This window comes from Trachypithecus francoisi, unplaced genomic scaffold (genome assembly GCF_009764315.1).
Source record: "Trachypithecus francoisi isolate TF-2019V2 unplaced genomic scaffold, Tfra_2.0 Lachesis_group11, whole genome shotgun sequence".
NCBI lineage: Eukaryota > Metazoa > Chordata > Mammalia > Primates > Cercopithecidae > Trachypithecus > Trachypithecus francoisi.
This window is the reverse complement of record NW_022681456.1, coordinates 86,757,692-86,778,589: the sequence shown is the minus strand read 5'-3', so window position 1 is coordinate 86,778,589 and position 20,898 is coordinate 86,757,692. Positions and strand designations below refer to the sequence as shown.

The following is a 20,898-nucleotide window of genomic DNA, read 5'->3' as shown; positions in this document are numbered from 1 at the left end:
ACTCCACCTCCTAGGTTCAAGTGATTCTCCTGCCTCAGCCTCCTGAGTAGCTAGGATTACAGGTGCAGGCCACTACGCCCAGCTAATTTTTGTATTTTTTTTCAGTAAAGACGGGGTTTTACCATGTTGGCCAGGCTGGTCTGGAACTCATGACCTCAAGTGATCCGCCCACCTCGGCCTTCCGAAGTGCTGGGATTACAGGCGTGAGACACTACGCCTGACCTCTATTCAGAGTTTCATTGAGATTTTTTTTAAAGGGCGGAAGGCCAACCGCTGTGGCTCATGCCTGTAATCCCGGCACTTTGGGAGGCAAAGGTTGGGGGGCAGGGGGAATAGCTTGTGCTCAAGAGTTCGAGATCAGGCTGGGCAACACTTCGAGATCCCCGTCTCTACCAAAAATACAAAAATCAGCCAGGTGTGGTGGCGGGTGCCTATAGTTCCAGCTACTCAGGAGGCTGAGGTGGGAGGATCGGAAGATGGAGGCTACAGTGGGCGGTGATGGCCTCAGTGTACTCCAGCCTCGGACAAAAAAAAAAAAAAAAGGAGGGGGGAATGAAATGAGTTAAGCAAATGAAATTAGAGTACATTTGCCTTTGATAATGTAAGACCTGTTCTTGAGCATCGTCTGGGGGAAGAGGAACAAAGTAAAAGATACAGGAAAAAGGATGAGTGATGGGGAAAAGTCTCCAAAAAGGTGGAAGAAGATTCAAAGCTTGAGGGACAGGGGAGAGAAGGTGGGAGGGAGAGAGACGGAATTAGAAAAACATTTGTTTAGGACAGTGAAAAATACCTCACTAAGAAGGGACAGTTGCGGATGCAGATAGGTCTTCTAACCCGTAGCCTCAACAACTACATTAGGTTTAAGTTTCTTTCAGGCAGTGTCCATGTTGGATCATACATGTACATCTCATTCAAAACCAACACTGGTACAACGCTTTGTTGGTGACTCAATTAAATGAATAAAAACGCAACAAGTCAGTCAGATACTGACGGGGGTTAGATGCTTTTCCATTTCACCCATCACCGCTGCTGCTCGAGCAGGCCCAAAAACTCTCCCAGGGACCCTGCGATGGGGCAGGGGTGCGAGCCAGCAATCAGAAACTACCAGCGCTTGGGGTATCACTTTCACACACGCTGTCCGGGGGAACGCCGCACACCCACGCCGCAAGGGGGCGGGTCCCACCGCCGTCTTTGCGGGAGGGCGGCTCTGCCTTCCCTAGCACTGCAAATCGCCCAATACCCCGGGCAGCAGGGTGGAGGGTCCGTTCGCAAAACAGAGCGCGTAGGCCCGTGTTGCGAGGGCGAGCCCCTCCGGGAACGCGCACCCCAGGACGCCGCTACCCTGGATACCGACGCGCCGCCTCAACGTGCGCCTCCACCGCTAGTCCTAGCCCGCCCCGCCTCACCGGTACCATAACCGCTACCTCTCCTCCCACCGGCCACCCCACGGATTTCCTACGCTGCTCCGGGAAGCGAGGACCGCAACGCCAGCTCACCTGACCAGGCCGTAACCCGCTGCACTGCAGCCCCGTCAGCCCCGCAGTGACTCACGCAGAGCCCCGCCTCCTGCGCTTTCCCACAAGTCCCCGCGGCCTCGCCCCGCCCCCTTTAGCCTGGGCTTGAGCGCGCGCAGGAAGTAAGCTTCGTGACTTCCTTCTCAGGATGGAACCAGCTTGGTGGCTTGAGGGTATGTAAAAGCAATACCTGAGCCTTCTGCCGGCTTCCAATATGACTAAACTTAATAGGGGATAACCCAAAAACTGCAGGGTCATCCTGATTTTCTGATCTCCAAAACAATAAAACCTTGACTATTTGACTCCCTTCAAACAGTTTAAACTCTAATATTTACCTTGCTAATGTCTAACGATTTGTCTCACCTTTGTGAATATAACAACATGTGAGGAAGTTACTGTTTTTCCCACCATGAACAGACTACTGTCAACTGGTAATCCTGGTAATTGTATGGTATTTTTTTTTCTTGAAGTACTGGTATTTGGCAAACTAGTCCTTCCGTCTAACTCCCTTGCATCTTTTGCAAGTAAACTCGTTTTCTGGGTGAATCTATCTCTGAGTCTTTCTTTGACATGTGCCAGTGTTACACTCTGTCTTTATATGTGCCCTGGCTTACAGAGAAAAAAGAACGAAACTTTTAACACTTTTTGCTTCTGCTTCCCGTGTGAGGGAGTCATCCTTGCAATGACAACTCTTAAACGAAAGCAAAACAAAAATAACTGCAGAAGTCCACAAAAGCAAACACAAACAAATGAAACTTTTCATTTAAAACAGGACTGTAACCTCAAATATTATCCTCAAAATCCAGATCGGTGGTTCTGTCTTGACTGAACTTTGGAATCACTTAGGGAGTGTATACATATACGTGTGAGTGTGTGTGTGTGTGTGTATATATATATATATTATATATATATATACTGATTTCTGTGTCCTATCCCAGAGATTCTGATGTAACTAGTCTTGAGTGAAGCCAATCAGAATTTTTTAAAGCATAGGATACAGCTGTGCGTTTGAAGCTGGCAGCCACTAACCCAGGTGCTGATCAATGAAGAACTAGCCTGGGGTCCTCTCTTACAAGGTCATATCATTAACACATCCTTCCCATTGTTTAATTAGTGGTATCTTTATATTTTAAAATCATGGTAGTCAAATCATTAAGTGTATGTCAAAATATTTACTAATGAAATTATTCTTTGGTTGTATTAGGGAGATAGAGAACTTTTTAAGAATTTTTTTGTTAAGTATTTAAAAACAAATATTGCTTGATTGGTGTTTTTAACAAAAGCAACCACATTTGGTTTATTCTGGCAGAGTTGATTGAGATGAGAGATAAGGGACTAGCTGGCTACTCTGGTAAAACCTCATAGACCGTTAGGTGACCACTCTTTTCTCTCTCTCTTTTTCTCTCTCAAACCACATAATAATCAGAAGTAGCTTAATGAATATAGAGTCAAAGTGAGAAAAGTTAATCAAATGGTTTTGATGGTCATCATCACCTAATTCTGAGGCTCCTGCTGTCCCACAAAACCTGTGCCTGCAATGGCAGCCTTCTCTGCTGTGAGCTCAGACCGAGGCCACCTTAAGTTCTTTCCTAGATTCCATGCAGACCTCCCCACTTCTATTGGCAGTTATCTTCAAATGGATTTCAACAAAATGTGTAAATCATGCCTTTCTTTTATGTCTGTTTTATTCATCTACTCCAGTCATCTCAATTGAACTTACCATTAATACCTGAATAGTTATTTTCAAAGAGACAAACCTCTTTATGTGTTTTATATGTTGAAATTGTAATGGTCAGTGGAAATAAACAGGAGTGTTTATTATTGCAACATTAAAATGCTGCAATTAATGATTGTAAATGCTATTAATTTGAATATCCAAAACAATTATTGGGATCTTTCAAATAGTTAAAGAGTCTGACAGTTAATGTAAATCTTAAGAAAGGAAGTATTGGCTGGGTGCGGTGGCTCAAGCCTGTAATCCCAGCACTTTGGGAGGCCGAGACGGACGGATCACGAGGTCAGGAGATCGAGACCATCCTGGCTAACCCGGTGAAACCCTGTCTCTACTAAAAAATACAAAAAACTAGCCGGGCGAGGTGGCGGGCACCTGTAGTCCCAGCTACTCGGGAGGTTGAGGCAGGAGAATGGCGTAAACCCGGGAGGCAGAGCTTGCAGTGAGCTGAGATCCGGCCACTGCACTCCAGCCTGGGCAACAGAGCGAAACTCCATCTCAAAAAAAAAAAGGAAGTATTAACTGAGTAACTTTAGGAAGAAAATGAACCTTGGAACTTCCTGTTATGGAGATACTCTGTTAAGTTTGGTTGCATGTGACAGAAAGCCCAAAATAAGACTGGCTTAAACATGAAAGATATTTCTCTTTCATGTAAGACTGAATATAAGCAATCCAGGACTAGTGTGACAGTTCCAGTGTGAGACCCAGGCTCCTTCCTGGCTGCTCTGTGATCTTCAGCACATGGCTTTCATTCATGGTTCAAGCTGGCTGCTCAAGCTCCCACGATCTTGTCTGAAATCCAGTCAGCAGCAAAGGGCAAGAGTGGGAATAACAGTACCCGCTGCCCATTAAGAATACTTCCTTTTGCATGCCATTGGTGAGGACATAGACACACGCCTACTTCCAGTTGTAAGGGAGGTCAAGAGTCTGTACTCTTGACAGTCATTTGTGTACCTAAAAACTAAGAGTTCAATGAATAAGGAAGAAGAGGAGAGCAGACACTGAGGGGTAACCAGCAGCCTCTGTAAGGGGTCTTAATAAATATTCTTTAAAAAATAATGAATGAATAAGTGAGTAGATACTACTAGAAATCCAGGCTCACTACAACATAAGGAAAAGAGTTGAATTTGCAATCCTGATTCTGCTACTGACTAAGAATGTGACTTAATCTGAGCTTCAGTTGTCTAGGTAAAATTAAAGTGGTGAAGATAAAAATACCCACCAGATTGAGAAAATTAATATAAAAGGACAACTTAGCACAGCTTGGGACATGGTAAGAGCTTAACAAATGTTAGTTCTTACCCTTCTCTCCTGCAAAGCTAAGGCCCAGACCCTGGAATACAGTACTCTCTCCTACATTTCTGTCTTTCTATCTCCTACTGGACTACCTGGAAGACCTCTGAAGAGGCCTATGAAGAGCACAAGTACTGGGCACCAGTAGGTGAAGGTTAAGGCTGATAGCAGGGATAGTAAATTGCCTCTCCCAGTATAAAATTAAATTTGTATCATAAGTGAGACAATTATTACTATAAGAAAGACTAGCATGTTATTTCACATTCCTTATCTCACAACAATGGTAATATTATCCCCATTTGACTGGTGAGGAAACAATCTGAATAACTAAGAAATTTGCTCATATGGCCAGTAAGCAACAGAGCCTGGCTAGGTACCTGGGCAACATGACTTCAGAGCCTATACCTGTTACCCCTGTGCTCTGCTGACTCACTGTCTTGCCCGTTGACTGTGAACATCCCTGGGAAAGGGCAGGACACAGCCCTGTTTCATCCATCTGCAGTCTATAAACTTGCCAGAGGTATCCCTTCGTATCTGACCATTTTCTAGCATTGTGACTTGAGTAATCTGTTTACAGATAAGAAGTCTTTTTCTGTATCTCTTTAGCATCTCCTCTTCCCCCAGTGTAGTCAACCTCTGCAACCACAGAAGCTACATCCAGAAATGTCCTTATACTCCTGTATATGTGATCAAGGGAACTGGTTATTGGGGATGGGGACCACCAATCTCCATTTACCCCCCACCTCACTATCTGTATGCAATGCTCCTTCCACTCTTCATGTTACAGAATTCTCTTCCCCTCTTGGCTAGAGAGACTTAGTGAGTCAACAGGGACTTCACCCAGATACCGCATTCTTCAAGCCATTCTGAAAAGACTCTAGAGCAAAAGTATCACTCCCAGCCCTGCTCCTGGGAAAAGGCAGGGAGACAGACAGTGGAGGGAGGCCGTATACAAAGAAGACACTCATTTCAAGTTTTCTTCCATGACTTTAATTGGAAACTTGAACCTTCTAAACCGTAGTTCACACCTGGCTCTGTGGAACAGCATTTAGTTCTCAGTGGGGTTGGGGGACAAATGCATAATTGAGGTTAAAATAGGGAACCACAGTCTCTCTGGTCTCCTAGAGTTATTCAAATTATGCCTGCTGGATAAGCCTTAAAATAATTATGTTAATGACACCAAGCTGTGAATTCCTTCTTTTTCTGATGCTGAATCTTCTTCCTATGAGGAGAACTCTTTCAAGAAAAACATTGGGGATCAAAATACAAGTCTATGGCTGCACTAAACATCCACAAGTGGGAAACTTCTTGATGCAGATACTGAGCTGGACACAAAAACACTCAGGCCTGGAGAAGGCCACCCCACCCTCAGCCCATTCACTGCACCAACCTATTACCCTTCTCCATTCAGCATTGGAGTTCTCCCCGCTCTATTCTGAGAGGATCTAACTCTGGAAAAAAAACCAAAGGCCCTTGCTTGATTACTGTGGCCTTACTTCTTTGAGGATCGCAACACAGGGCTGAGTTGTAGTTTACAGAGCTGTGTATAATAACAGCCATTATAGTAATCTTGAATTTCTATCAGCTGCTCTTCCTAAGAACAATTGAAAACACCATCACAGTAAAAATATCAGGGTTTGCCCTTTCCCCAACCCCGAAAAGAGGAAAGTGGGGAAACCCCTTCCTTTACATTAAAGGGAAGCATGAGGCCTGGGGAGGTCAAAGGACTTCTTCCTAGTTCCCCCACACATCAGGGCAGAGAGCTATGGAGGGCTCCTACCTTCTCTGCCTGGACTCTGTTTCTTAGTCTACATTGCCAAAATTCCAGAGGATAAAGGTTTGACTGTTTATCCAATTTTTCTAATTTGTACATTTTATCTCTTTCCCATGTGGGCACTTTGGGATTTAGGAATGCTTCTCATTGCTTTGAGATTTGGTGATCCCTCCCAGTCCTCTCCCTCTTCTCTCTAGTCTGGAGAAGATAGCACTTCAGTCTTGCAAGAGCCCTCATACCCGTTTCTGGCTCGAAGTTCTATGAGGCGGAAGACACTATGTAGGCTGTGGCGATGTACTTCTTGCCAATCCCGTAGGTGGACTTGTCCCAGGTATATGTCCGGATGGCTAAGGGATATCCTCCCAGGCTTAACTGGCACCTGCGGGGAAAGATCCTGAAATCAGAGGTGCTCCCCACTTCACCCTGCCTCTCCCTGGGCTGGAAGGATCAAGCCCAACCTAAGCAGAAGGGCTCCGTTCTGCTTAAACAGCCTGAAAGACAGAGCTGGCACTGCTTTCTTCAGCAGCTGCCTCCAGCTCCCCATGTGCAAGGAGCCATTTCAAAATCTTTGCCTTATTTCTTGTCTTCTTAAAGAATGCTGTTCCTCATCTTTCCCAGAGCAGTATTACAAAATCCCAGATTCTAGAGGTGAAATCCTCAGAAATTAAATGTTTGCTTAGGGTTTCAGAAGTGGAAGAACTTAATGTGTCCGAATGTTAGAGAACATGAGGCCCCGTGGTTCCTAGTGGTACTTTCTGGGGCTCTAGGTTCCCCTCAGTAGCCTCAGGGCACAAATAAAGAGGCTGAGAGCCCCAGGACGACTCCATTTCTATTTCATATATTAAGGTCCTATGTAAGATTTCACTGTGAGGGGATGAGGGGAGATAGTTTTGCTGCTAAGATGAAGTTTGGCAGCCACTGAACCAATCCAAAAACTTAATTGTTCAAGCAAGAGAACTGAGGCCCAAAGCACAGATTTGTCCAAGCCCTGTCAGCTTCTTTGTGGCAGAGTCCAGGTCTCTTGACTCTGTGCTGGCTGAGGACAGCCTGCAGCCCCAGCCTGCTCCCCAGGCCTGGCTGGCCCCGTCCTTACACTTTGCCTGGCCTGGCGATGAAGCACAGGGAGTAGAGTGCAAACTCAAACTCAGGGCTGCTGCCGATGAAAGCGGAGCCCACTTCCTTATAGTAGCCATCCCAGTTGAACTGCATTGCCAGTACGTCGGGGTAAGAATCCCACTGTGGAGGGAAGGGCAGAAAAGGGGGTCTGGTGAGTGCCACAGAGTGGAGTAGAACAGGTGCCCAATGGCAACAGTCAGACAGTATTTGTTGAGGGTCCATTAGGGGCCTGTGTGAACCTTCCAGGGAGACTGGATTCTTTAAATAGAGGAGCCAGTCTGCCTTGCTAAGTTGTCTGAGCCCACCCAGACCCTCTGCCTGGAGCTGCTAGTGCACATCTACCAGGAAGGCCAAAATCACTATCCATAGGATCCATCTCTGGGTATCAAGGACATCACTGTTCCCAATGGCCCTCACACATGGAAGAGAAGGATAGTTTACTACCCCCAAATTATTTCCTGGTACCGGGCAGCAAAGGTTTCTGTCTTACAAAGTGTATGAAGTTTAGCTCAGACTAGCCAGGCTGAAATTTTCAGCCACATTCTAAGGAAACTGAGGCAGGGCGTAATTGCATATATTTGTTCTTCCCTCTGAGAATCCTCCCCAGGCTCCAGGCTCCCACCCAAATATGGTGCCTCCTGCCTCCTGTCCCTTGCAGTTAAGCCTTCACTGTTTGGAAGGGAATTCCAGTGTCCTGGCTGGCTAAACTGGCTGTCAGCAGGTGAGGACATCATAGTCACAATTGCCTGGGGTTGCCCCATGAGAGTCAGGCTGCGAGACAAGTCTGACTAGAATGCAGAGTGAGAGCAGGACGTCTGGGCGCTGACAAGGCTTTTCCAGGTTGTGTACTCACAGGCCCATCGTAGATGTGACTGTAATAGTCAACCAGACCCTCCTTCTCCTCCAGGTAGAAGCGGATCCAGTTATGGAAGCCAGTGACCTTGCCTTTTTTGACCTCACCTATAATAAAGAGTCCAAGATGGATAACCTGGGCTCCTTCCCCACCCTCTCCTCCAGTCCCCTTTCTCCACCCCATGCCAAGGCTTCCCCCTTCTCCAGTCTCTGACTTCTAGCTGCTTGGCCCCTTGCTCTGAGCCCCCAGAGTCTCTCACAGTCCTATCTCTCACCTCAGGAAGGCACCCCTTCTGGCTCAAGCCCTTGGGAGAATCCTTCCTTCTGGTAATCCTGATGACCTCTCTCAGCCATTACTCCAGCAGCAAGCCAGGCTTGGTGGGAGTTGTATGGGGTAGAACAGGGGGGAACAGACCATGGCCCTCTTGGGAAGCAGCTGGCCAGGCTCTGGAAGCAAAGGACTGTTCAGAGGTAGGCAAACTTGCTCCCAGACACATGTCTTGTCCTAGATGTGCCCCCTGGGGAGCCCCAGCATCTGGTCTTCTTTCCCCCTTAGGTACTCCAGAAAAGACTGTTTCTCAGAATGGCTCCTCAGACACCCCCCTCCCCTGGCCATCTGGGTGGGGGAGCGTGCACAGGTCCCTCCATGCTAGCTGGCTGGACTGCTGATTAATCCATACCCAGGGCAAAACCATTCCTCTTCATCCCTCTGACTCTTTCTTTCCAAGAAAAGTGCTCCCACCTGAGAAGACATGTTCAAAGCCACTCGAGTCCCCCTCTTCATTGCCTCTTGAATAGAGCCCAAACCACATGTTCTTCAAGTCATCAGTGAACTCTTGTTCTGAGCCATAGCGACCTGCAGAGAGGAACACAGAGGGTTTTGGAGAGGGGAGGCAGGGCCAGGTCCTGGGAGCGCTAAACAGAGACCTGAAGAGCTACTTGTTACACACATCAAGAAACATGGGGGTTCAATCAACAAATGTGTTCAGCTGTTTATTCAATGATTATCTATGGGATGCCTATTTTGTGCCAGGTCTAGATCTAAAGGCTGAGGATTCAGCTGGGAATAGCGAGGACACAGTCTCTATCTATATTACATTCCAGACACAGTCTCTATCTGTATTACATTCCAGTGGAGGAGTCAAATAATAAACAAGTAAACAATAAGAAATATGATTTCAAATCGGTGCTATGAAGCAGAGTAGCCCGTAATGACGGGAAAGGGCTGGCACATTGGGGGCAGGAGGCAGGGGGGAGTCTTCTAGAAAGGAAGAACAGAAAGGCCTCTGTGAGAAAGTAGTACTTATCAGAGAGCTGAAGGATAAGGAACTGGCTACACAAAGAAGGACTGGGGGGAAGATTCTTCTATGTAGAGGGAACTGCAAGAGCAAAGGCTCTAGACAGACTTGAGTTTGCTGGTCAAAGAACCAAAAGAAGTCAGTGAGGCTGGAGCAGGAGGGGAGAGTGGTAGGAGAGGAGGTTTGAGAAGCAGCCAGAGGTCAGATCCTTCAAGCCATGGCAAGAAGGTCAGATCTCAAGCAAATAGAAATAAAATAAAAAATATTTTAGATTTACTAATTGTTTTCTGTCCATTTAGTGCCATTTTAAGTGCTTTCAATGTTAACACTGAATCCTCACATTGAATCTTCACATAAGGTTGATACTAATTATCCCCAACTTAGAAATGAAGAAACTGAGATAGACAAAATATGAAACTCATGCAAGATCACAGTTAATGAAAGGTGGAGACAGCGCTTGAGTCCACTCAGTCTAGCTCCAGAGACCAATCTCTTTAACAACTCTATAGCTTCTTGGTAGTGCAGAGCCACTGAAGGATTTTAAGCAGGGGAATTGTATGATAGGAGCATTTAAAAGATCACCCTGGCTGTGTATGTTAAAAAGGCAATAGGGTGGTATGAGTGGAAGCAGAGAGAGACCAGTTTTGAGGCTCATGCTTTGTCCATGTAAGAAGTTGATGGGGCTTAGATAGTGGTATTAACTCCAGAGGAGGAGAGAGAAGCAGTAGGCCCAGGACATATTTTGAAGTGGGAGTGATGGACATTACATTACTGATGGAGGAGATGGGAGCAGGGAACTTTGAGGTAAAGAGAACAATTAAATCTAACTACTAGGCTTTTGGCTTGAGCATCCGGATGGGTTACGTTGCCATTTATGAAATGGGGAAGACCCAGAGAGGAGCAGGTGTGGAGGAAGAGATGGGAACCAAAAATTCTTTCTACACTAAGTTCTGTGTGAATATCAGTTAGATAGCTAAGTGGAGTTGTTGAAAAGGCCCTTGGGAAAGTTCGGGGCTGGAGATTCAATGAAGGAACCATCAGAAATTGACTGTTCACTGCCCACAATTTTGTACGGTGAATACAAAAGAAATACCAGACATATTCCTTCCTTTCAAAGACTTGAAACACATTTGGAAAACAAGACTAAATATACATAAAATAACAGAGAATGGCTTCACACACTGAATAGCTACCCTTACTGAGCGTGGACTGAGTGCCAAGCTTTCTACTGAGTGCTTTATAAGCAATCATCCTCAAAAACCCCATTTCAAAGGGAAGCCCCAGAGAGGTCAAATAAATTGCCCAGGGTCAAGTCACTAGCAAGTGGCAGAGCCAAGATTTAACCAAGTCTCTCTGACCCAAGGCTATTGTGGACGACACTCCAAACTCTGCAGAGCTGCCGAAAGCCAGAGTGAGCTGGGGCAGGTGCAGCCTTCACAAATGTGGTAGGATATGATCTATTATAGAACTTTAAGGATAAGTGGGATTTGGTCAAGGAGAGAGGCGAGGAGAGAGTGAGTAACGGGACAGCCTGGCCTTGGCATCGGAACCCTGAGTTCCAGCCCTAGCTGTGCTTCCAACTCGTTTGTGGCCTCAGATAAGTCTAGCCTGTCTGGCCTCCATTTCTCTCATTTGAAAAGCCCTTGCTCAGTCTAGACCTCCAAGATTCTCTTGTGTATTTACTACAAAGAGAACGCCAGGGGGCAGCACAGGATTGCAACTTCTTCATAGAGTCGCTCCTGTGTCACTGTCACTTTACCTAAAAACAGTGTCACCAACTCTTAAGGGAGGCAGCAGCTCTGAGCCAAGGCACTCTCAGGGACAACGAGGGAAGACCCAGACAGAGCCACCCCTCAGACAAAGCCCAGCTGCCTGGAGTTTGGGAAAGGAATCTGCAGAACACTAACAAACACAACCCCATGCCAAGAAGTCCTGCGGCCAAAATCTTTTTTGGTCTGACTCTAATGTATCTCTATCTGGAGGCTTTCCAACCACAACTCTTCCCGATAGGACTTCCCTCTCTGAACCTTTGTTGATTTTCTGATGCTGTTTCCCCAGCCAAAAGGTGGACTCAGCCAACCCGATTCCTGGACTTTAGTGCAGGAGGAGGGAGTAGAGTCGGTGACTCTACCTGTCTGAAACATGGTGCTAACTCCGGGATCGCAGAGGTGGCTGAGACGTGCCCTGGGTGGGGTTGGGATGTGAGGGGAGGCTCATGCCCGGCAGAGAACCCTGAGACTGTAGCAAAGGGTGGGCATGCATGAGGCAGTTAACGTGAAGTCAAAGGTGGGGTGATTTCCAAGCCAGCCAGCCAGAGGATGTGTCAGCTCCTGGTTGGGTTCCTAACCTCTCCTTGGCTTCCCCCTGGCCTCATCCCTCATCCCTGCCAGTTGTACACTGACCTCCACAGAGTCGCCACCGCCTCCTCACCTGCCCTCCTAACCTTCTCCTCCCCCACCCGCCTGGCTCCCTTCAGACAGACTCATGCACCCTGGGGCCTGGGGGTGCTCACTCACTCTGGTGATGGAGGAAGCTGTAGAGCTCCTTCATGACTGCCGTCTTCATGATCTCTCTGAGGAAGGCGTCCTGTTCGGCCAGCTCCTGGGCACTGAAGTGCTCTCCATGACCTGTCGCCCGCTGGTAGTTGTTGAGGAGGTTGATGAAGGCTGCGTAGGTGGGCTTGGAGAACAGCTTCTCATTGACGTAAGTGAAGAGTCTGGGGAAGGCAGAGGGGAACCCCATTGAGAGCCCCAAACACGGGGCAGCAACCCCTCCAGAGACTTCTAGACAGGCCAGGGGCAGGCAGGCGAGGGCTGGCTTCAGGAGCCGAGGGGGCACTTTGGGTACTCTTGAAAGCCACAGTCAGGTCACTTTTCTTCCACCTCATGTTTTGGAGGAGCTGTTCTATCCTCAACCTGGCCAATCACAGAAACCCTCCCAACTGGATATCCACAGTCGCTCAAGATGGCTTTGTCTCTGGAGACCTATTTTTTTTTCTGCTCTCCCTTTGATCCTGCCTGACTTGAGGATAAAAGAGCTAAGGCATCAAGAAAAGCAAAGATGGCGGTGAGATTTGGGGGGTAGGAAGAGGAACTGCGGGAACTCACGGCTTTGGGCAGCGATCCCTTTGGTCTCTGGTCTCTGATGGGGAGATGCAGTTTTGGCTATTGAGAATGATATCTTCCTTCTGGGCTTTGTTGGTGTCTGCCCTGTAGATCTTCTCAGAGATGCTCTGAATCTCCTCTTTGGTTATGGCATCACTGCTGTGGGAGAAGCCCTCTGGGAGGAATTAGGAGAGGGGTGGCCTCAGAGCCAGAGGGAAGGGGGGGCGGGCAGGAAATTGTCTGTGTGCATCCCCTCCTGGGCACCTTCAAGAAGCCAGCAAGGACAGAGGGGAGCCACAGTTGGACACCCTAGTGGTAGACAGGGGCCCAGAGCCTAAAGGACCTGTAAAATCAGCACAGGCATTGCCCACAGAATGTCCCCCCGCCCCTTCCCCCTAGGAGGAGTCTCACATTTGGGCATGCATCAGAATCACCTGGAGGCCCTGGTAGAACAGGAAAGTGAGTCCCACCTCCAGAGTTTCTGATTAAGTAGGCCCAGAGTGAAGCCCCAGAGTTTGCGTTTCTTTTTTTTTTTTTTTTTTTTTGAGGCGGAGTCTCGCTCTGTCGCCCGGACTGGAGTGCAGTGGCCAGATCTCAGCTCACTGCAAGCTCCGCCTCCCGGGTTTATGCCATTCTCCTGCCTCAGCCTCCTGAGTAGCTGGGACTACAGGCGCCCGCCACCTCGCCCGGCTAGTTTTTTGTATTTTTAGTAGAGATGGGGTTTCACTGTGTTAGCCAGGATGGTCTCGATCTCCTGACCTCGTGATCTGCCCGTCTCGGCCTCCCAAAGTGCTGGGATTACAGGCTTGAGCCACCGCGCCCGGCCGAGTTTGCGTTTCTAACAAGTTCTCAGACATTGCTGTTGCTGCTGGTCCAGGGACCACACATTGAGAACCTGCTCTAGAGTCCTTCTGTCTCTGCAGCTTAGCTAAAGGAGCAGAAGACTAACCGTGGTCACTACACAGGCTCTCAAAATCCTTGCAGCAGTTCCCAAACTCTTGGCAGCGGGCATTGCAGTGACATTGGTGGTGCTTGTCGAAGGCTTCGTAGCAGCGGCCCTGGCAGGAGGTGGGTGCTGAGTACAAGTCTGAGAAGAGAGGGGAGGTGTGTCCCGGGCTGACCTCTAGAGGTCGCTCTGAACGCCCGCAGGCCGTCCCTCCCTAGCCTGGCTCTCTTGACTCTGCCCAGCAAAGATCTCCAGGGAAGGAAAACAAACAAGGCTAATTCGTGCACACCCTTCACAGTCAGGAAGTCCTTTCTGATGCCGATCTTTGCTTTCTGGCACGCTGTTTTTCTAATCTTCCCATTCTAAAAATAAAATCTCTTCCACTTCCCTCTCCAGGCCTCAGGCTCTCTTTCCTAGCTACCCTCCCCCCATAGGCCCCCCAGGCTGGCTGAGCGCCCCCAGGCTTCTTCCTGCCCAGGTTCCCAGAGTCCAACAAGCCTCTCTCATCTGGCTGAGGCCTGTGCCTGGTGCCACTGCCATGGCCGCCCCTCCTTGTCACCCTCATGTCCCTCCTGCTTTATCTTGAGGGCCCCTTTGGGGAGGCAGGCTCACTGCCGGCGAGGGCCTCTTCTGTCTCTTCCTCCGGCTGTGGCAATGGCTCTGACTCTTTGTGGTCCTCTGCAGGTAGATAGAAAAATAAAGTCACCAATAACCTGAGAATTCCCCTGCTGCTTGGTTTCTAGTTCTCTGCTCCCCCAGCCTCAGGGGACAAGCAAGAGCACTGGATGCAAATCCCGACCAGGAGCTGGGGTCCAAAGGACGGGCACCAAATAATGAGGATGAAAACAGAAAATGGAAGATATTTCCAATGGAAGACACATTATAGAAAACTTATAAAAAAGGAAAATAATTTCCCCAGGTGACACATCTGGATTGAAAACTCTGATTTTGGTGATGAAAACTCTGATTTAACAAAAGTTGACAGATGGATAGAGCCTTGATGCTGTCCTAAGGACAAGGCCCTCACTTAGGAACATCCTGTACCTAGAAAAACCTCTCATCAGAGTTCAGGGTAAATTCTCAGGGCCTCAAGGAATAAGAGCTGTTTCCTGAGATTCCAATGTCCCTTCTTTCTTTGCCCCACTTGGAAATGGCCACAAAGACTGTGTCTATGGAAAGGGCATGTTCAGAAAAGCACATTCCTATTGCTGCCCCACTCCCTTCACCTGCAAGCTGAGTGATTGTAGCTCAGCTCTGGGCAGAGAAGGGTGGACTTGAGGTTGGCAGTGGTGTGGCAGGGAGAAATGTTCCTGGGAACTCTGAGTTCCTCTCTCATCACAGAGTGGAATAATACCCCCCAATCCCCTCCACACACCCAACAAACAATACTGTGACAAAGTGATTCAGAATCTACTAGTGAGTTTGCTGGAAAGTTATTACCATCAGAACTACCAGTCAGGTTATTCTTCAGTCAGCAAACATCTTCTGATCACTTACTATGTGTCAGGCTGTGTTCTAAGTGCTGGCAATCCATGCACTCTGACTCCCAGTTTTGAAAACATGCTCACTGAAGCCACGTTAGGTAATGATGCCACAAAGCAGAAGAGCGTTAATCTGGGATTTGACAACATTGGAAGCACCTAAACAATTTGATTATTCATACATTATTTTTTTCAAGTATTCATTTAAAACTATGCAGTTAAAGGTGGTGCATATCCTGTTCTAATTGGTAGGCTGGAAATGACAGTTTGGAGATGTTGTGCCATGTGGTCCCTTCACTAGAGGAAGAGTGGTATGAATCATGTCCGTCATTGTGATGACACCATGCAGTCTTCCTGGTGGTACACGAGTTGTGGGAGTTTGCTACCATTTTTACATTTTTGTGATTTAAAGTGTTGAATAACAATTAGTAATGTCATACATACTAAAATATTATTTTTATCATTTTACCCTTTTTTAGAATTTGGTACTTAAACTTTCAAGATATTGTTAATACTAGTAGTTCAGACAGAATTCTAGGTAAATGACATCTACTGTGTTTTAAGTTGGAGACATCCTAGAAAACCTGAGAAAAGTGGTGGCCAAAGTCTTGACCCTGCCTCTGTCTCTCGGTGCTTTCTGTCCAGACCTTTAGAGCCCCTGTCAGCTCTGAACGCTGCTCTGGCCTGCTGGACACCCAGGCCAATGGCCCCTTAGACAGGCTGGACGTGCCTTTGTCTCACAAGGAGGCTTACCAGTACACAGATGTTCGTAGTCTTCGCAGCAGTTCCCATGCCGGAGACACCGGCGGTCACACTGGCAGGCAGCGTCCCGGTTAAATTTCTCATTACATCGAGATGCACAGGATTCCATTTTTCCTATAGGCAGTAAAGGTCACAAACTCAGCTCTGTGGAGACCCTGTTCTCCTCCCCAAGGTGCCTCCCACAGGAGGGTTCACAGATCAGGACAGGAGTGTACCTGGCAGGGAAGGGCATTACTCTTTGCAAGGGAGAAGTACATCCACAGCCTCCCGTGCACAACATAAGCCTCCTCCCCACCGCCCAACACCCACCAAATATTTCAAGGCTCATCAAAGAGATCAGGATCACAAACCCAAATGCCTATTTGGGTTAGGCCCAGAACATAAACAAGTAAAGAAGCAGGGTCTGAGGCAGTAGGAAGAAATGGAGACCGTGACAAACTTGAGAGCAATGCTCCATCTGAAATTCGTAGCTGATGCTCAGCTCCAGCTGATTGTTGCCATGTTGGGATGTGGGCTCAGTATTGCCAGAGCCTCCCATTTTTTTTTTTTTCAAGATAAATCTTCATTTTGGTGCGAAATTTTCCAACCATGTAAAACTTTAAGCACGCCAAAGAAATAGGTCTGTGAACTGGGTGTAGCCCACAGGCCCCCTTCACCTATCATGTAGATGCTGCCCCAAGGATGTCCCCTGCCTTCTGACCTTCCCCTGGCTCTTATCCCATCCCTGTTATGTTCTTTGCTTCTTTGCTCTTCTCTCCCCTTCATCTGTCTTCTCTGTACCCTCTTTCCCCCTGTGTCACATCTTTCTGTTCTTTCCCATCTTTGGAGTACATTCAGATTAATTTATGCTCAGGGTGGGGAATGAGGTGGGTACGGGTGAGAATTGGGCTCTGGCCTAGCATTCTATTGTGTAACCACAGACCACATCCCCCACTGCAGCCAAACAGTTTGCAGAAGCAAGGTTTTGGTCGCAAGGGACGTAAGACAAGACATTTTGAAGGAAAAGTGGAAACCCACTATCCACTCTGGGCTTTAAGGGTGATAAGAGTCTTTGTTCGATTTGAGGTTCCTGAGGTTTGGATTTCACGAACACTGGGTTCAGAGGTCATACTGTGGGTTACAGAGAATGTCAAGATCAGAGTCAGAGTTACCATCGGCATCAGAATTTGTATCAGTGAGGAAACTGAAACCTAATTTGGACCAGGGTTGGGGTTAGTTAGGTTAAGAACTACAGTTAGGATTTGGGCTTGAGTTAAATTAGTTGTATTGCAATTTTGTATTGCTATTCGGGTAAGGAACAGGAATAGACTTAAGATAACATTCGGGGTTGAGGATTCAGGATGAGAAAAGATGAATAATCTCTGTTTTGTTTGAGGGCTTGGTTCTGGTTATGATTCAACAGAGGTATAGTGTCTTAATTTAAGCCTGGAGTGGGTTAGAGCTCAAATATTAGGGGTTGGGTTTAGTTACCAGTCCCTAGTATTGGATTCTGGGATTAGGGTTGATACTGTGTCTAATGAGGGATGGCATAGCAGAGAGGTTAAGAACCTAGACTCTGGCGCCAAACTGCTTGAGGCTGGAATTCTGGTTCTACTGCTTTCTAGCTATGTGATCTTGGGCAAGTTATTTAAACTTCTGTGCCTTGGTTTTCTTATCTGTAAAAGTGGGATGATAATGGAGCCTATCTCATAGAATATTTTTAAGAATTAAATGAGTTAATATGTGTAAAGCACTTAGGACAGCAAGTGACACATAGTAGTACTATAGAAGTATTTGTTAGGTGAATAAATGGTGGCAATATTTCTTGCCCGTCTTCCAAGTGACAAGTGTTCAGACTAGGTGGAGAAGTCTTCCCTGTGTGGTGGCCCTATTGACACACTTAATCTAGCTGACATTCTCCCAGGGTTTCAACAGGGCCATCCCTTGGGCTGAGTTGTCAGCACATCTGTGTTGCTGGTTTCCTGGCTGACTTCATCACTACAGGTCTGTATTCTTTACATTAGAGAGGCATCGGGTCAAGGTTAACCCAGGTCTTCAGACAACTTCGTATTGTCAGGCCTCCAAGATGGCCAGGAAGGCAGGTTTCCAGTTCCTAAAAGAGACCAGGCCTAAGGCCACTTGTTCCTTCAAGCCCACAGGAACTCCTCTTGAATGTTAAATGATGCTCCCTTGGAGCTTGAATGCGAAGATCTTAAGGAGAAATTTTCAGCCCATCAGCTCCCTACTCAGTCAGCCTGGCAGTACACCCAGAATCCAAAGGGAGAGAATTCAGGCAAATCAGGGCAATGTTTTTAATGGGCCAAATCAGCAGAGTCCAGGGAAAGAATTCACTTCATTCCAGCAGCTGGCACCAGTTGAGAAGGGTTGCAAGCAAGCAGTCAGCTGGACGTGCAGGAGAGCACCCCCGCCGGCCCAAGCTGAGTGGGCTTTTTCATCTCTGCTCAAAAACTTTGTCTCCAGCAAGAGCCCCATGCCAGCACTTTCTCACATTTCTCTGTGCACTTGGTCTGCTTCAAGGTGACCTTGGGATTTGACAGTGGAGGGCAGGGGTGGGAGGAACTTTTCCTCACAGGCACTTTGCTGTGACGTTCTGGGGACACTCTCATGAGTAACTAGTCACCCTAACTCACTCCAGCACCCCCACACTGCACCATTGACACCAATACTCTGAGTAAGCCTTGCTCCCCAAGCCAGGTGCCTGAATCACTGCTCTAGTAACCTGTGCCTCTTGTTCCTCTGCCTCACCTCTCTGACTCTCTGCCTCTCTTCATTTGAGCCTTTCCTCTCTTGGGTTCAGATTCTTCCTCCGTTCCCTATGAAATGATCAATTTCTCTGCACTTTCTAAGACTTCAATATGCCAGAACAGCCACTCCCTATCCATACTGGCCATCAAGAAAGCTTGGTCCCAAGCCTGGGTGGACACAGTGTCCCTGTACACTGGCGCTCAGTCCCTCTGATGACTGGGACATTCTACATGTCTGTACCTCTCAGAAGGCCCTGGATGCTGTTTCCATGGAGACCAAGTCAACCAAGAAGCCTCACCCCTTGGACTAGCTTCCTGCCTCCATTCACAACCAAAAAAATCAACCAAGGTTCTCCACAGATACCCAGCTCATAAAGGAGAACCTGAGGCTGTCAATGATTCCCCGTGTGATTCATATTCTTGCCTCTCAGTTCTGAGATGTTGGGATAGTATCAACAAGTGCAGAGCCTCTTCCCTGCCACCATAGGAGGCCTCACACACTTGACCTCACTTCCCATCCATCCCACAGATGAAGCAGATACTGCCCTCCGACCCAGCAGCAAGAGCTCCACCTGTACTTCTAAAGCTACTGCTACCTCTGCCCTCAGGGATGTCCCCCCAGGGACCAAATGTCCAGAGTTGCTCTCCTTCCCTAAGGCTGGGATATGCCAAGCCTGCTGGCCACCCCTCCACATTAAGCCCCCCCAGGTTCCACCTTCCTCCCCACCAACAGGGCTGAGGCCGGTGGCTCCCAGGCCCACCCTCATGCTCCCCACTCCCTCTCCACAGTAGGGCCCAGGCAGAGCTGGTTCCTGGTGAGGTGCACTATCTTATCCACAGTTGGGAGGTACAACTTCTTCTTCCAAGGGTTTTCCATTTAAAAATCCCATTAGGGGTCTCCTTTCCACAACCCCATTGGAAATGACCCCAAGTGGAAGTTTGTCCCAAGAATATTTATAGTCATAATCATAGCGAATTTCCAATTCACTGAGATCTCACTTTGCACCAGGTGCTTCTCATACATTATCTCATTTAATCCTTTCCACAGTCCCATACAGGAGTGACCCAGCGGAAGGACTGTTTCTCCTGTGGGCAGAGGAGGATTCTCCCCACACTCCTCAGCTCAGCCCCTCCCTTGGCAGTCCTTCCCACCCACCCACTAGCTACCAAGTAACACATCAGCACCAGCATTTTGCACAGTTACTAAACAGGAACATGGTCCTGTTCCTCTGCCAGTCCCATCCCCTGGACCTCTTATAACTGTGGGCCAGGTCCCTTCTCTATTCTTTGATCCCCCTAACACTGCAACAGAGATCCATTCCTCTGACCCCTGTAGAGCCCAGATAGGACGTGGCCCACCTCCTGGTTAAGGATCCTTCCAGTTTCCTCCTAAGCCTGCCCACCTCCTAAGGCCCTACACAAAGTAAGATCACACCCTAGACAACCTCACCTGTCACCGGGCAGTGGAAGGAGTGACCAAGGGCAGCCAGGCCACTAGACCTCATGGAACCCAGCCCTAGCTTTATACCATACAGTGGCCCCAGACAACAAAATCTTGGGGAGATCAAAAGTCAGGCTGGACTAAGGGATGTTTGGGGCTGATCCTCCAAGGTGTCAAGAAGGGACTTCCATGAAATCAGACCATCAGCCCTGCAACTCTCTCCACATAGTCCAGTCCATTCCAGGAACAACACCTGCACCCTCAGACAAGGACAACCCAAAAGAGTTCTGCGGGTTTAGGACAGAGCTTACCCTCCCTTGTCCCACAGCCCTGCCCTCTACCAAGTTCCCCAATTCTCTGCTTCTTTAGGCAAGATCCTGCCCTGCCAGCAATCCCATGCCCGCCAGATAGTGACTTACCAGCCCAGGCCAGGCCGCACAGCACGGCCAATACCAGAGGGATGCAGGCCCTCATGGTGCCCAGTTGGAGGCCAAAAAGGGAGTGGCTGTTGTACTTTCACAAGAGTCAGATGAATGTCACGGCTCTCAAATGAGCCTTATTCCTCAAGCTGATCCTTTTAAAGACACCAGGACTTGTGGAGCTGGTGTCTCCAGATCCTTTCAGGAAGAAAAATGGGAGGGAGGGACCCTAGATGGATAGGAGGTGGGGCCCTACAGCTGTTTGAAGCCTGAGGGAAGGTGACTAAGCAGGTAGGTAATGCCAGATGTTGAGAACAGGTAATGCTAGCTGTTTGCAGCTTAAAAAATAGGTCATGCAGGCAGGCACACCAAGATGGGTCCAGTTTGGGGGGTTCTTTGTCCAAATTAGGGACATCCATGGG

General features: G+C 48.0%; 2 protein-coding genes across 4 annotated transcripts in view; both read right to left on the bottom strand.

Annotated features, from left to right (window-relative positions):
• The window catches only part of RPAP3 (RNA polymerase II associated protein 3), a 44,541-nt gene extending 42,944 nt beyond the window's left edge, over window positions 1-1,597 (bottom strand). For both annotated transcript variants that reach the window (XM_033222312.1, XM_033222313.1), the window contains exon 1: window positions 1,497-1,597. The gene's annotated coding sequence lies outside the window, so the exon portion shown is untranslated. The remainder of the gene's footprint in view (window positions 1-1,496) is intronic.
• A 3,909-nt stretch (window positions 1,598-5,506) lies between these two features.
• On the bottom strand, window positions 5,507-20,679 carry ENDOU (endonuclease, poly(U) specific). 2 transcript variants are annotated; one of them, XM_033222310.1, is made up of 10 exons: window positions 20,477-20,679; window positions 15,864-15,986; window positions 14,242-14,307; window positions 13,633-13,770; window positions 12,687-12,858; window positions 12,096-12,295; window positions 9,024-9,137; window positions 8,283-8,389; window positions 7,407-7,549; window positions 5,507-6,692 (listed from the first exon to the last, which is right to left on the bottom strand). In XM_033222310.1, the coding sequence occupies exons 1-10, from the start codon at window positions 20,529-20,531 to the stop codon at window positions 6,572-6,574; spliced, it is 1,239 nt and encodes a 412-aa protein (XP_033078201.1). In that variant the 5' UTR covers window positions 20,532-20,679; the 3' UTR covers window positions 5,507-6,571. The 2 variants fall into 2 exon arrangements, with proteins under 2 accessions (XP_033078201.1, XP_033078202.1); XM_033222311.1 differs by lacking the exon at window positions 14,242-14,307 and having other exon boundaries at window positions 20,477-20,657.
• Between the last annotated feature and the right edge of the window lie 219 nt (window positions 20,680-20,898).

Bases quoted from the DNA above. Each gene is read 5' to 3' on its own strand.
- ENDOU (XM_033222310.1), bottom strand. From the start codon at position 20,531: ATGAGGGCCTGCATCCCTCTGGTATTGGCCGTGCTGTGCGGCCTGGCC. The intron at 12,296-12,686 runs GTGAGTTCCCGC...TGCCTTCCCCAG, and splicing joins AGGGATCGCTGCCCAAAGCC to ACTCTTCACTTACGTCAATG. The intron at 7,550-8,282 runs GTGAGTACACAA...TTCCCTCCACAG, and splicing joins GTCACATCTACGATGGGCCT to TGGGATTCTTACCCCGACGT.